General features: G+C 45.3%; 1 protein-coding gene across 1 annotated transcript in view; it reads right to left on the bottom strand.

The window, feature by feature from the left end:
• fgd1 (FYVE, RhoGEF and PH domain containing 1) overlaps positions 1–16,599 on the bottom strand; it is a 159,560-nt gene that overhangs the window by 61,492 nt on the left and 81,469 nt on the right. Inside the window, exons 2-3 of the mRNA XM_045696112.1 lie at positions 5,328–5,624; positions 375–588 (exon numbers count right to left, since the gene is read on the bottom strand). Of these exons, the coding sequence (XP_045552068.1) occupies positions 375–588; positions 5,328–5,624 (511 nt within the window). The remainder of the gene's footprint in view (positions 1–374; positions 589–5,327; positions 5,625–16,599) is intronic.

Genomic DNA, 16,599 nt, shown 5'->3' with positions numbered 1-16,599 from the left:
TCACTATAACTATGTCATTAATCACTATAACTATGTCATTGATCACTATAACTATGTCATTAATAACTATAACTATGTCATTAATCACTATAACTATGTCATTAATCACTATAACTATGTCATTAATCACTATAACTATGTCATTGATCACTATAACTATGTCATTAATAACTATAACTATGTCATTAATAACTATAACTATGTCATTAATCACTATAACTATGTCATTAATCACTATAACTATGTCATTGATCACTATAACTATGTCATTAACTACTTGGAACTATGCAACTGGTTCCATTGTAGGCCTACCATGAAAACTGAGGTCAGCTCAAATACTTGACCAAGGTTTGATCCTGATAATGACGTCTCACCTCTCAAACTTCTCGATGAGGGAGAGCACGCATGCGGTGGGGGAGGAGCTTCCCTCAACGCGGGGGAGTGTTGGGGGTTGGCTGGCTCCTCCCCCTCTGGGGTCTGCAGGCAGAGGTCTACATGGTGGAGGCAGAGGGAGGGGCTTGTCCGGGGCACGGGGGCGTGGTCTAGCAGCACCAGCACTCTGCTGCAGGTGAGGAGGCTTTGGGGGCACTGAGGAGAAATAACACAACATACAACATGTTACTGACTGAGGAGAAATAACGACGGTGGTCGGCCTGATCATCGACGATGATGAACCAGCCTATAGAGAGGTCAGAAACCTGGCAGTGTGGTGCCAGGACAACAACCTCTCCCTCAGCAAGACAAATGGAGCTGTTCGTGGACTACAGGAAACAGAGCGCCGAGTACGCCCCCATCCACATCTGTGGGGCTGTAGTGGATCAGATTGAGAGCTTCAAGTTCCTCGTGCCCACATCACTAAGGACCTATCATGGTCCAAACTAGAGGTCGACCGATTATGATTTTTCAACGCCGGTCCCGATACCGATTATTGGAGGACCAAAAAAGCCGATACCGATTAATCAGGCAGTTTTTTTGAAAATGTATTTGTAATAATGACAATTACAACAATACTGAATGAACACTTATTTTAACTTAATATAATTCATCAATAAAATCAATTTAGCCTCAAATAAATAATGCAATTTGGTTTAAATAATGCAAAAACAAAGTGTTGGAGAAGAAAGTAAAAGTGCAATATGTGCCATGTAACGTTTAAGTTCCTTTCTCAGAACATATGAAAGCTGGTGGTTCCTTTTAACATGAGTCTTCAATATTCCCAGGTAAGAAGTTTTAGGTTGTAGTTATTATAGGAATTATAGGACTATTTCTCTCTATACGATTTGTATTTCATATACCTTTGACTATTGGATGTTCTTATAGGCACTTTAGTATTGCCAGTGTAACAGTATAGCTTCCGTCCCTCTCCTTGCTCCTACCTGGGCTCGAACCAGGAACACCGACAACAGCCATCCTCGAAGCAGCATTATCCATGCAGAGCAAGGGGAACAACTACTCCAAGTCTCAGAGCGAGTGGCATTTGAAACGCTATTAGCGCGCACCCCGCTAACTAGCTAGCCATTTCACATCGGTTACACCAGCCTAATCTCGGGAGTTGATAGACTTGAAGTCATAAACAGCGCAATGCTTGAAGCATTGCGAAGAGCTGCTGGCAAACGCACGAAAGTGCTGTTTGAATGAATGCTTACGAGCCTGCTGGTGCCTACCATCGCTCAGTCAGACTGCTCTATCAAATCATAGACTTAATTATAACATAATAACACACAGAAATACGAGCCTTAGGTCATTAATATGGTCGAATCCCGGAAACTATCATCTCGAAAACAAAACGTTTATTCTTTCAGTGAAATACGGAACCGTTCCGCATTTTATCTAACGGGTGGCATCCATAAGTCTAAATATGCCTGTTACATTGTACAACTTTCAATGTTATGTCATAATTACGTAAAATTCTGGCAAATTAGTTCGCAACGAGCCAGGCGGCCCAAACTGTTGCATATACCCTGACTCTGTGTGCAATGAACGCAAGAGAAGTGACATAATTTCACCTGGTTAATATTGCCTGCTAACCTGGATTTCTTTTAGCTAAATATGCAGTTTTAAAAATATATACTTCTGTGTATATATGTGATTTTAAGAAAGGCATTGATGTTTATGGTTAGTTACAGTCGTGCAACGATTGTGCTTTTTTCGCAAATGCGCTTTTGTTAAATCATCCCCCATTTGGCGAAGTTGGCTGTCTTTGTTAGGAAGAAATAGTCTTCACACAGTTCGTAACGAGCCAGGCGGCCAAAACTGCTGCATATCTGTTGCAAGAGAAGTGACACAATTTTCCTAGTTAGAAATTCATGTTAGCAGGCAATATTAACTAAATATGCAGGTTTAAAAATATATACTTGTGTGTTGATTTTAAGAAAGACATTGATGTTTATGGTTAGGTACACGTTGGAGCAACGATAGTCCTTTTTTGCGAATGCGCACCGCATCGATTTTATGCAACGCAGGACACGCTAGATAAACTAGTAATATCATCAACCATGTGTAGTTAAGTAGTGATTATGATTGATTGATTGATTGTTTTTTTATAAGATAAGTTTAATGCTAGCTAGCAACTAACCTTGGCTTCTTACTGCATTTGCGTAACAGGCAGGCTCCTCGTGGAGTGCAATGTAAGGCAGGTGGTTGGAGCGTTGGACTAGTTAACCGTAAGGTTGCAAGATTGAATCCCCGAGCTGACAAGGTAAAAATCTGTCATTATGCCCCTGAACAAGGCAGTTAACCCAGTGTTCCCAGGCCGTCATTGAAAATAAGAATGTGTTCTTAACTGACTTGCCTAGTAAAATAAAGGTGTAAAATTTGTAAAAACGAATAATAATCGGCCAAATCGGTGTCCAAAAATACCGATGTTCGATTTTTATGAAAACTTGAAATCGTCCCTAATTAATCGGCCATTCCGATTAATCGGTCGACCTCTAGTCCAAACACACCAACACAGTCGTTCAGGAGGCTGAAAAGATTTAGCATTGGCCCCCAGATCCTCAATATGTTCTACAGCTGCACCATTGAGAACATCTTGACTGGCTGCATCACCGCCTGGTATGGCAACTACTCGGCATCTGACAAGGCTACAGAGGGTAGTGCATGCGGCCCAGTACATCACTGGGGCCGAGCGCCTTGTCATCCAAGACCTCTATACCAGGCGGTGTCAGAGGAAGGCCCTAAGCATTTTCAAAGAATCCAGCCACCCAAGTCATAGCCTGTTCTCTCTGCTACCGCACAGCAAGCGGTACTAAAGCACCAAGTCTGGGACCAAAAGGCTCCTGAACAGCATCTGTCCCCAAGCCATAAGACTGCTAAATAGATGGTTGAATAGTTAACCAAATAGCAACCCGTCTTTATGCAATTTTCTACATTGCAGAATAATAGCGAAGACATCAAAACTATGAAATAACACATATGGAATCATTGTGTTTAACAAATCGAAATATATATTTGAGATTTAGGATTCTTCAAAGAAGCCACCCTTTGCCTTGATGACAGCTTTGCACACTCTTAACTCGGTACTGGTACCCTGTGTATGTAGCCATGTTATTACTTCGTACACCTGCACGTTGACTCAGTACTGGTACTCTGTGTATATAGCCATGTTATCATTGACTCATTACTGGTACTCTGTGTATATAGCCATGTTATCATTGACTCAGTACTGGTACTCTGTGTATATAGCCATGTTATCATTGACTCAGTACTGGTACTCTGTGTATATAGCCATGTTATCATTGACTCAGTACTGGTACTCTGTGTATAGTACCATGTTATCATTGACTCAGTACTGGTACCCTGTGTATATAGCCATGTTATCATTGACTCAGTACTGGTACTCTGTGTATATAGCCATGTTATCATTGACTCAGTACTGGTACTCTGTGTATATAGCCATGTTATCATTGACTCAGTACTGGTACTCTGTGTATAGTACCATGTTATCATTGACTCAGTACTGGTACTCTGTGTATATAGCCATGTTATCATTGACTCAGTACTGGTACTCTGTGTATATAGCCATGTTATCATTGACTCAGTACTGGTACTCTGTATATATAGCCATGTTATCATTGACTCAGTACTGGTACTCTGTGTATATAGCCATGTTATCATTGACCCAGTACTGGTACTCTGTGTATAGGACCATGTTATCATTGACTCAGTACTGGTACTCTGTGTATATAGCCATGTTATCATTGACTCAGTACTGGTACTCTGTGTATAGTACCATGTTATCATTGACTCAGTACTGGTACTCTGTGTATATAGCCATGTTATCATTGACTCAGTACTGGTACTCTGTGTATATAGCCATGTTATCATTGACTCAGTACTGGTACTCTGTGTATAGTACCATGTTATCATTGACTCAGTACTGGTACTCTGTGTATATAGCCATGTTATCATTGACTCAGTACTGGTACTCTGTGTATATAGCCATGTTATCATTGACTCAGTACTGGTACTCTGTGTATATAGCCATGTTATCATTGACTCAGTACTGGTACTCTGTGTATATAGCCATGTTATCATTGACTCAGTACTGGTACTCTGTGTATATAGCCATGTTATCATTGACTCAGTACTGGTACTCTGTGTATATAGCCATGTTATCATTGACTCAGTACTGGTACTCTGTGTATATAGCCATGTTATCATTGACTCAGTACTGGTACTCTGTGTATATAGCCATGTTATCATTGACCCAGTACTGGTACTCTGTGTATAGGACCATGTTATCATTGACTCAGTACTGGTACTCTGTGTATATAGCCATGTTATCATTGACTCAGTACTGGTACTCTGTGTATAGTACCATGTTATCATTGACTCAGTACTGGTACTCTGTGTATATAGCCATGTTATCATTGACTCAGTACTGGTACCCTGTGTATATAGCCATGTTATCATTGACTCAGTACTGGTACTCTGTGTATAGTACCATGTTATCATTGACTCAGTACTGGTACTCTGTGTATATAGCCATGTTATCATTGACTCAGTACTGGTACTCTGTGTGTATAGCCATGTTATCATTGACTCAGTACTGGTACTCTGTGTATATAGCCATGTTATCATTGACTCAGTACTGGTACTCTGTGTGTATAGCCATGTTATCATTGACTCAGTACTGGTACTCTGTGTGTAGGACCATGTTATTGTTACTCATTGTGTATTTATTATTACGTTATTTTACTTTTGTATTATTTCTCTATTTTCTTTCTCTCTTCATTGTTGGGAACGATCTGTAACTAAGCATTTCACTGTTAGTCCACACCTCTCGTTTACCAAGCACGTGACAAATAACATTTGATTTGATTTACCTTGTGGTTTAGGCCCAGGTAAGGGAGGGCGTGGCTTGAGGGCGGTGTAGGGCACTTCTTGAGGAGTTCCACTCTCATTGTCTCCTCTGTTACAGCCGTGTCCAGTGGGGTGCAGCAGGGCCCCGGGGGCTTGCAGACCCAGTGGCCCGGAGGTTTGAGGGCCGGGGTCTGAGCTTAGGCGAGGGGTCTCTGTCTGGGTGTCTGAGTCGTCGTCGTGGGCCCCAAGGCATGCACCGTGAGCACCAGGCTCCAGGGATAGGCTCTTAGTCATCAGCCGAGGACTGGAGGAGGACGGGCCTGGGGGAGATGATAGGTAGACAAGTTATAGAGTATACAGTATTATACTTAGTACTGAAGGTCACTGAGTGGGTCACTGAGAGAGAGAAACATCGTCAAGACAATCAATCAAATGTATTAATAAACCACTTTTTACATGAGCAGTGCTTCCTTCTACAGAAACTCAGCCTAAAACCCCAAACAGCAAGCAATGAAGATGTAGAAGCACGGTGGCTAGGGAAAAACTCCCTAGAAAGGCAGGAACCTAGGAAGAAACCTAGAGAGGAACCAGGGTCAGAGGAACCAGGACATCAGTTACATAAACACATACATATACATTATAGAGTATTTAATTACTGGACTGGACGAGGACGGGCCTGAGGGAGAGAGGGAGAGAAGTAGGGACCAGGGCCGTCACCAGAGTTTCATAACATTCGGGGCTCAGTCCTGAAGACCAGGGGCTGAGGGGTTTGTGGGTCCGTGATGAAAAAAAAACGTTCTAAAATAATTTCCTGCAATTCTACGCCATTTTACATGACTAGAGGCATTTGAATAATGTTTTTTTTATACCACACAAATTATCAAAATGACAAGCTACTCTGACATTTAAATACCGAGATCAATAAAACGAATGACCCATGTCTTAAATGCAACCAATAGCATAGGCCAATGAAAAGAGTGGATACACAGATCTCAGGCTTACAAAATGAGGACATTTATAGTCCACCAACTTTCCAGTGGCAATTCAAACAGATTCACCTATTCGAATAGATTCACCTATTCAAACAGATTCACCTATTCGAATAGAGTCACCTATTCAAACAGATTCACCTATTCGAATAGATTCACCTATTCAAACAGATTCACCTACTCAAACAGATTCACCTATTCAAACAGATTCACCTATTCGAACAGATTCACCTTTTCAAACAGATTCACCTATTCAAACAGTTGGCTGCCCAGTTGGCTGCCCAGTTAGCTGCCCAGTTAGCTGCCCAGTTAGCTGCCCAGTTAGCTGCCCAGTTAGCTGCCCAGTTGGCTGCCCAGTTGGCTCCCCAGTTAGCTGCCCAGTTAGCTGCCCAGTTAGCTGCCCAGTTAGCTGCCCAGTTGGCTCCCCAGTTAGCTGCCCAGTTGGTTGCCCAGTTGGCAGATTCCCAACTGTAGACTAGTCCTATACACTCATAATATGACAAAACACAATCAACAACGATTTCTTAAAATAAGCTATTGATCCTCTATGGCTAAATTATGCTGGTGTAGTATTTTCAATGATTACATTTATTTATAGAGAGGCTAAATTATATAATTTGTTTCAAATTATCTGCAGCACTTCTAGCACTCCTTCCTGTAGAGCTGTGTTTTCTTCCATGCGCTGTACTCAAAAGGCCAGATAATCAACACTTATTATTATATATTCAATGGATGGTGGTCAGTCAGCCCATATGAGGTTATTGTGTAAGTAGGCTTACCGTTACAATAATATTTAAAATAATCTATCATCAAGTAGCCTAGCCTGCAATTACAAGAATAGATTCAGTAAATCAATGTAGCCAATAGTGGTTTCAGCTATATTGTTATTGAAACGATGTACAAATGTGTATTCGCATCAATAGGCTAAGTGACTGAAATGCATCAGAAAAGTATTGGAAAGCTCAGGAAAACATCAGGGAAGCTCATCGGCGCCAGGTAGCCTGGCGGGAAGGAGCTTTCAGTGGACGCGGTCGCCTCTGTCTTGAATACAAGCCATGTCTACTTATTTGCTACATTGACAGACTAATCTACAGTTTTATTAAAACATTATTACTTGACAAATTAAAGTTAAAATGATACGCCAACTCCCTACATCATTTTATTATGTTTTTTTTTTGCAGTAAGATTGTAGCTAGCTAGGGGTGGCAGGGTAGCCTAGTAGTTAGAGCATTGGGCCAGTAATCGAAAGGTTGCTGGATCGAATCCCCCGAGCTGACAAGGTAAAAAAAAATCTGTCGTTCTGCCTCTGAACAAGGCAGTTAACTCACTGTTCCTAGGCCGTCATTGTAAATAAGAATTTGTTCTTAACTGACTTGCCTTTGTTAAACAAAAGTTAAATTAAAAATGATATATTAAATAGGTACTTCCAAATACATTTCATAAATATTATAATACATTGATCCAGAAGTTTATTGGTTTTCTGATGCAGCTGGAAATCATTTAGTCACCTGTCAGTACACTTATAAAAAAATATTATATAAAACATTTAATGGTCCCGCTTTAAATTATGTTCAGCTTATAACAGCTTCATAAAGCATTCATGATGCCTTCATAAACACTACATAAATGTGTTACATCTATAATCGTATGTCATGCTTTATAAAGGGTTCATAAATGTGTTACATCTATAACCGCAAGTCATGCTTTATAAAGGGTTCATAAATGTGACGTAACCCACTATGTAGAATATGATAAAAACATGTGCTTTATAAAGGGTGAATCAAATCAAATCAAATCAAACGTATTTATATAGCCCTTCTTACATCAGCTGATATCTCAAAGTGCTTATACAGAAACCCAGCCTAAAACCCCCCAAACAGCAAGCAATGCAGGTGTAGAAGCACGGTGGCTAGGAAAAACTCCCTAGAAAGGCCAAAACCTAGGAAGAAACCTAGAGAGGAACCAGGCTATGAGGGGGTGGCTAGTCCTCTTCTGGCTGTGCCGGGCGGAAGTGATGTCATGTTAGCCTCATTACACTTCATCTCACTTCCGCCCAAATGCACACCAGGTCTGGTGGACCAACGCCTCAAACTTGTCCTTCATTAGTTAGGGTTCGGTTTAAAAATCACATTTTAAGAAGATAAATTGTGGAAATGAGGCAGGCTTTAGCAATAATTATGACTTTGTGACTGTGGTAACCAGTGACGATGACAAATACTTTATTCAGTAAGATCACACCTATAGAACGTAATGGTTACTCCCCACTAAGGCAAACTTTGGATGGTTGATATCCCAGGCTTATTTGTACTGTGTGTTCAATAGCCCGGGGACGACGTTGCACCAAGAAACACTTTACCTTGATGAAAACCCCCAAACTAAAGACAATGAAAGTGCCCCTTTCTTTTTGAACCAAGTTACATGTTCCTCAGTACACAAACCCACACAACAACAACAACAACAACAACAAAGAGCCACGCCGCACAGTGCTGGGCCCAGTCAGGTCTTTGACACATTCACTCCCCCGCTGAAAGATCAGCCACAAAATATTGGCACCATTGTAACAGGTTGTAGTCAATAAGACGAGGGCAGCCAACAGAATACTTATTTCACTCATTAAAATGCTAATGAATTTATAACATTTTTGAGCGTTTTTCTGGATTTTTTTTGTTGTTGTTGTTATTCTGTCTCTCACTGTTCAAATAAACCTACCATTAAAATTATAGACTGATCATTTCTTTGTCAGTGGGCAAACGTACAAAATCAGCAGGGGATCAAATACTTTTCTTCCCTCGCTGTAGGTACACAGTATGATTTATTAGAACACACACAGACTTCTGTTCTATTCTGGTTTATTTCTGTTGTCCAACTATTTATATCTTCATCATGACCAGATTGTCTTCTAACAAGATTTTTTAAAAAACACATGGAAATGGGAGATATATTTTACCTCACTGGTTAGAGGACAACCTGCAGAAGACAGTCTGCTACATTTTGGAGTGATGCATTTAAATGTAGGGGTCGCTAAACAAAGGAACCACAACACTTATTTGTCATCACTCATTGATGTGTGTGTGTGTGTGTGTGTGTGTGTGTGTGTGTGTGTGTGTGTGTGTGTGTGTGTGTGTGTGTGTGTGTGTGTGTGTGTGTGTGTGTGTGTGTGTGTTTCTGCTCTTCTACCTTAATCATTAGCTTGTCTGCTAAGAAGACATAACTGAACACTACACGGTGAGGGCTGTGATGAAGAGATGAGCGACTCAAACTGCTACTGTGGTTTGTACCAAAGCATTGGGAATAGTACCAGTCAAAAGTTTGGACACACCTAATCCTCATTGGCTACCCGGACTATCTGCATTGTGTCCCGCCACCCATCACCCGCCAAACCCCTCTTTTTACGCTACTGCTACTCTCTGTTCATCATATATGCATAGTCACTTTAACCATATCTACATGTACATACTACCTCAATCAGCCTGACTAACCGGTGTCTGTATATAGCCTCTCTACTGCTACTCTCTGTTCATCATATATGTATAGAGCTCACGGATAGATCTGGTGTTGAATGGACAACGGAGGTTGAACATCAGCATGTACAATGCAAAAGTAAAAGAGAAAAGTGACATTGGGAAATATCTAATTAATACTACCTAGGTAAACAGAAGTTGGTATTTTCGTGGCAATGATGACTGTCATCTCATCAAACAGGTCCAGGGGGAAACTGTGTGGAACCTATTAAATGCCTTTAAATCAATTACAAAGAACAGTTAGCAACTCATTTAGACTGCCACCATGTTAGCTTTTTGCTCATGACCTATGATGACATTTTTGAATAAAACTGACTCACTCTTCCGTGTTCCGCAAAAACAAAGTGATGGATCAGCGACTGGAACGGCAGCGACAAGACTTTGATCGTTGCTATGAGCGATTTGAGCAGAAAATAATGAATTGGGGCTGGCAGAACGCGGAACTGTATGCAACAAGGCACTACAGTACCGTAATTTCCGGACTATTAAGCGCACCTGAATATAAGCCGCACCCACTGAATTACATTTTTTAATTTTTTATTTTGAACAAAGGTAAGCCGCACATGTCTATAAGCCGCAGGTGCCTACCAGTACATTGAAACAAATGAACTTTACACAGGCTTTAACGAAACACGGCTTGTAACAAAAATAAATAGGCTTTAACGAAACACGGCTTGTAACAAAAAATAAAAAATTAGCAGTAAGCTTTAGTTGTCTTTTTGAACTGAGTCAATTCCTCACGCTGCTGTTTCCAACGTCTTATCATCGACTCATTAAGACCAAGCTCCCGTGCAGCAGCTCTATTTCCTTTTCCAACAGCCAGATCAATCGCCTTCAACTTGAAAGCTGCATCATATGCATTTCTCCGTGTCTTTGCCATGATGAGGGTGACAAAATGACTACCGTAATCAGAATGATGGGAAGTTTGAGAGCGCTCGATTTAGTCTAAACAATTGTCACAACATCCACAGAAGGGGGCGCCTCTCCTCGGTCGAGCGGCGCTCGGCGGTCGTCGTCGCCGGCCTACTAGCTGCCACCGATCTGTGTTTCAGTGTCTATTAGTTATGTCTGGTTTTTGTTTGCACCTGTTTTGTGTTTTGTCATTAGTGGGGGGGTTATTTAGTCTGTCTGTGTTTAGCTAGGATTTTGTGCGGGATCGTTCGTTGTTACGTGTGGTGTTACTTTTATTATCTAGGCATTAGGGTTGCCGGGCTGCGCCCCGTCTGCCTTTTGAACGGAGCTTCTTTTTGTCCATTTTTCTGACTGTTATGCTCCCAGCCGTATGTGAAACTTACCCGTGGATTTATTAAATTAAGATTGTTCCAACGGACCTCAGTCTCCTGCGTTTGACTCACTCCTTAAACTGTTCATTCCGCCCAGTTAGCTGCCCAGTTAGCTGCCCAGTTAGCTGCCCAGTTGGCTGCCCAGTTGGCTGCCCAGTTGGCTCCCCAGTTAGCCGAATCCAACCGAACCCAGTACAAGCGGGATACGGATAATGGCTCCCAGGGAGTTCGATGGGACGGCCGCTGGGTGCAAGGGGTTTTTGCTCCAGTTGGACCTGTACCTGGCGACCGTCCGGCCCTCTCCCTCCGATGAAGAGAGGGTGAGTGTCCTCGTCTCGTGCCTCACGGGTAGAGCCCTGGAATGGGCCAACGCCGTCTGGGAGGGCCCAGACTCAGCAAAGGACAACTACCCAGAGTTCGCTCGCCGCTTCCGGGCGGTATTCGATCATCCCCCGGAGGGCAAGGCGGCGGGCGAGCGATTATTTCATCTGAGGCAGGAGACGAGGAGCGCTCAGGACTTTGCGCTGGAGTTTCGGACTCTAGCCGCCGGATCGGGGTGGAGTGAGCGGGCCCTGATTGACCACTACAGGTGTAGTCTACGTGAGGACGTCCGCCGGGAACTGGCTTGCCGGGACCATACCATCACTCTGGACCAGTTGATTGATTTGTCCATCAGGCTGGACAACCTGCTAACTGCCCGGGGACGTTCCGATCGGGGCCTATTCATTCCACCTCCCATCCCTCCTGCTCCAACGCCCATGGAGCTTGGAGGGACCGCTGCTAGGAGGACCGGAGGGGGGCCTCTCCTGCACCCACTGTGGCCGTAGAGGACACACTGCGGACCGGTGCTGGAGAGGTTCTCCCGGGAACTCAGAGGGCAGGCAGAGCACTCCATCGACCCCCCAGTGAGTCCGCACCAGTCTCACCCAGACCCCCCTGTCGACCACATGTATGTCTCTGTTTTCTTCCCTGGTTTTTCCCCTCACTCCCAGTATAAGGCACTAGTCGATTCAGGCGCAGCTGGGAGTTTCATGGACCGAAGTGTTGCTGATAAGTTAGGGATCCCCCTAGTTAAACTGGACAAACCCTTCCCCGTGCACGCGTTAGATAGTCGACCACTAGGGTCTGGCCAAGTGAGGGAGGAAACAGTGCCACTGGTCATGGTAACGCAGGGGGGTCATGAGGAACGTATCAGCCTGTTCCTTATTGATTCCCCGGCGTTTCCGGTGGTGCTGGGACTTCCCTGGCTAGCCTCTCACAATCCTCTGATTTCGTGGGGGCAGAGGGCTCTTAAGGGGTGGTCGAGGGAGTGCTCAGGTAGGTGTGTAGGAGTTTCCATCGGTGCAACCACGGTGGAGAGTCCAGACCAAGTCTCCACTGTACACATTCCCTCTGAATATGCCGATTTGGCTATCGCCTTCAGTAAAATGAAGGCGACTCAATTACCACCCCATCGACAAGGGGATTGTGTGATAAACCTCCAGGCTGGCGCGGCCCTTCTTAGAAGTCACGTGTATCCTCTGTCGCAGGAGGAGACAGTGGCAATGGAGACATACGCCACTGAATCCTTGAGACAGGGATACATTCGGCCATCTAAATCACCCGTCTCCTCGAGTTTCTTTTTTGTGAAGAAGAAGGGGGGAGGCCTGCGCCCGTGCATTGACTATAGAGGTCTAAATTCTATCACAGTGGGGTTCAGTTACCCACTACCTCTCATTGCTACGGCCGTGGAGTCATTTCACGGGGCGCGCTTTTTCACCAAATTAGATCTCAGGAGCGCTTATAACTTGCGTATCCGAGATGGAGACGAGTGGAAGACCGCATTTAGTACCACATCGGGCCATTATGAGTACCTCGTCATGCCATATGGGTTAAAGAATGCTCCCGCTGTCTTCCAATCCTTTGTGGACGAGGTTCTCAGGGACATGCTCGGGCAGGGGGTGGTGGTGTACATTGATGACATCTTGATCTACTCCGCCACTCGCGCCGCGCATGTGGCTCTGGTGCGTAAAGTGCTTGGGCGGCTGCTGGAGCATGACCTATACGTCAAGGCTGAGAAATGTGAGTTCTTCCAACAAGCCGTTTCTTTTCTGGGATATCGCATTTCCACCACAGGGGTGGTGATGGAAGATGACCGCGTTACGGCTGTGCGTAATTGGCCGACCCCTACCACTGTGAAGGAGGTGCAGCGGTTCTTGGGGTTCGCCAATTATTACCGGAGGTTTATCCGGGGTTTTGGCCAGGTGGCAGCTCCCATTACCTCACTGATGAAGGGGGGTCCGGTGCAATTGCGGTGGTCGGCAGAGGTGGACAGAGCCTTCCGTCGTCTGAAGGTTCTGTTTACCAACGCTCCGGTGCTGGCGCATCTGGATCCCTCTTTGCCATTCATAGTGGAGGTGGACGCGTCCGAGGCTGGGGTGGGAGCTGTGCTTTCGCAGCGTTCGGGCGCTCCTCCGAAGCTCCGCCCCTGCGCTTTCTTTTCTAAGAAGCTGAGCCCGGCGGAGCGCAACTATGATGTGGGGGACAGGGAGTTGTTAGCCGTGGTCAAGGCTTTGACAGTGTGGAGACATTGGCTTGAGGGGGCACGTCATCCTTTTCTCATCTGGACCGACCACCGTAACCTGGAGTACATCCGGGCAGCGAGGAGACTTAATCCTCGTCAAGCCAGGTGGGCCATGTTCTTTATGAGGTTTCAGTTCACCCTTTCGTACATCCCGGGTTCTCGGAACCGGAAGGCCGACGCACTGTCACGTCTCTACGACACAGAGGAGCGGACCATCGATCCCACTCCCATACTCCCTGCGTCCTGTCTGGTGGCGCCGGTGGTGTGGGAGGTGGATGCGGACATCGAGCAGGCGGGTCGGCTCGAACCCACTCCACCTCAATGTCCCGCGGGTCGGAAGTTCGTTCCGCTGGGTGTTCGCGATCGTTTGATCCGATGGGCCCATACTCTACCCTCCTCGGGTCACCCTGGGGTGGAACGGACAGTGCGAGGCCTGAGGGGGAAGTACTGGTGGCCCACCTTGGTAGAGGATGTAACACACTATGTCTCTTCCTGTTCGGTGTGCGCCCAGTGTAAGGCTCCTAGGCACCTGCCTCGAGGGAAATTACAGCCCCTCCCCGTTCCACAACGACCTTGGTCTCACCTCTCGGTGGATTTCCTTACGGATCTCCCGCCATCTCAGGGAAATACTACGATCCTGGTTGTTGTGGATCGGTTCTCGAAGTCCTGCCGTCTGATTCCGTTGCCCGGTCTTCCTACGGCCCTACAGACCGCGGAGGCCCTATTCACCCACGTCTTCCGGCACTACGGGGTGCCCGAGGATATCGTATCTGATCGGGGTCCCCAGTTCACGTCCAGGGTGTGGAGGTCGTTTATGGAGAGGCTGGGGGTCTCGGTCAGCTTCTTTTTGTCAATTTTTCTGACTGTTATGCTCCCAGCCGTATGTGAAACTTACCCGTGGATTTATTAAATTAAGATTGTTCCAACAGACCTCAGTCTCCTGCGTTTGACTCACTCCTTAAACTGTTCATTCTGCTCATGACAACAGTAAACAAAAAAGTTGTTTGACCTTAACCCGTTCGGCAATTTCATTGGTCTAATGAAAGCTTCATGCCGCCAAAAAACTGAGCACGTCACAGAATGTGTTTTTTTGGAGAAAAAAAAATTGAAAGCGGGAAAAATCCATATATTAGCCGCGTCATTGTTTAAGCCGCGGGGTTCAAAGCCTGGAAAAAATGTTGCGGCTTATAGTCCGGAATTTACGGTATATACATATGAAATTAGTAAAACAGTATGTAAACATTATTAAAGTGACTAGTGATTCCATGTCTATGTATATAGGGCAGCAGCGCCTAAGGTGCAGGGTTGAGTAACCAGGTGGAAGCCGGCTAGTGATGGCTGTTTAACAGTCTGATGGCCTTCAGATAGAAGCTGTTTTTCAGTCTCTCGGTTCCCAGCTTTGATGCACCTGTACTGACCTCGCCTTCTGAATGATAGCGGGGTGAACAGGCAGTGGTTCGGGTGGTTGTTGTCCTTGAGATCTTTTTGGCCTTCCTGTGAAATCGGGTGCTGTAGGTGTCCTGGAGGGCAGGTAGTTTGCCCCGGTAATGCATTGTGCAAACCGCAGCCACCTTCTGAAGAGCCCTGCGGTTGTGGGCGGAGCAGTTACCGTACCAGGCGGTGATACAGCCCCACAGGATGCTCTCAATTGTGCATCTGTAAAAGTTTGTCAGGGTTTTAGATGACAATCCAAATCTCTTCTGCCTCCTGAGGTTGAAGAGGCGCTGTTGCGCCTTCTTTGCCAATCTGTCTGTGTGGGTGGACCATTTCAGTTCGTCAGTGATGCGTACGCCAAGGAACTTAAAACTTTCCACTTTCACTGCTGTCCGTCCTGTCGATGTGGATAGGGGGGTGCTCCCTCTGCTGTTTCTTGAAGTCCCCGATCATCTCCTTTGTTTTGTTGACGTTGAGTGAGAGGTTATTTTCCTGACACCACACTCCCAGAGCCCTCACCTCCTCCTTGTAGGCTGTCTCGCCGTTGTTAGTAATCAAGCCTACTACTGTTGTGTCATCTGCAAACTTGATGATTGAGTTGGAGGCGTGCATGGCCACGCAGTCATGGGTGAACAGGGAGTACAGGAGGGGGCTGAGCACACACCCTTGTGGGGCCCCAGTGTTGAGGATCAGCGAAGTGGAGGTGTTGTTTCCTATCTTCACCACCATCCCGTCAGGAATTCCAGGACCCAGTTGCACAAGACGGGGTTTAGTCCCAGGGCCTAAAGCTTGATGATGAGCTTGGAGGGCACTATGGTGTTGAATACTGAGCTATAGTTATTGAACAGCATTCTTACATAAGTATTCCTCTTGTCCAGATGGGATTAGGGCAGTGTGCAGTGTGATGGCGATTGCATCATCTGTGGACCTATTGGGGGGGCGGTAAGCAAATTTAAATGGGTTGAGGGTGACAGGTAAGGTGGAAGTGATATGATCCTTGACTAGTCTCTCAAAGCACTTCATGATGACAGAAGTGAGTGCTACGGGGCGATAGTCATTAGTTCAGTTACCTTTGCATTCTTGGGAACAGGACCAATGGTGGTCATCTTGAAGGAAGTGGGGACAGCAGACTGGGATAGGGAGAGATTGAATATGTCCGTAAACACACCAGCCAGCTGGTCTGCGCATGCTCTGAGGACGCGGCTAGGGATGCCTTCTGGGCTGGCAGCCCTGCGAGGGTTAACACGTTTAAATGTCTTACTCTCGTCAGCCACAGACGAGAGCCCACAGCTTGTCCGGAAGCAAGACATTGAAGTCCGCGACGTTGCTGGTTTTCCTTTTGTAGTCCGTGATTGTCTGTAGACCCTGACACATACATCTTGTGTCTGAGCCGTTGAATTGCGACTCCACTTTGTCTCTATACTTATGTTTTGCCTGTTTGATTACCTTACAGAGGGAATGACTACTCTGTGTGTATTCTGCCACATTCCCAGTCACTTTTCCAT

The sequence above is a fragment of the Salmo salar genome, chromosome ssa15 (genome assembly GCF_905237065.1).
Source record: "Salmo salar chromosome ssa15, Ssal_v3.1, whole genome shotgun sequence".
NCBI classification, from domain to species: domain Eukaryota; kingdom Metazoa; phylum Chordata; class Actinopteri; order Salmoniformes; family Salmonidae; genus Salmo; species Salmo salar.
Note: the sequence above shows the minus strand (reverse complement) of the source record. Positions and strands in the feature narration are given on the sequence as shown.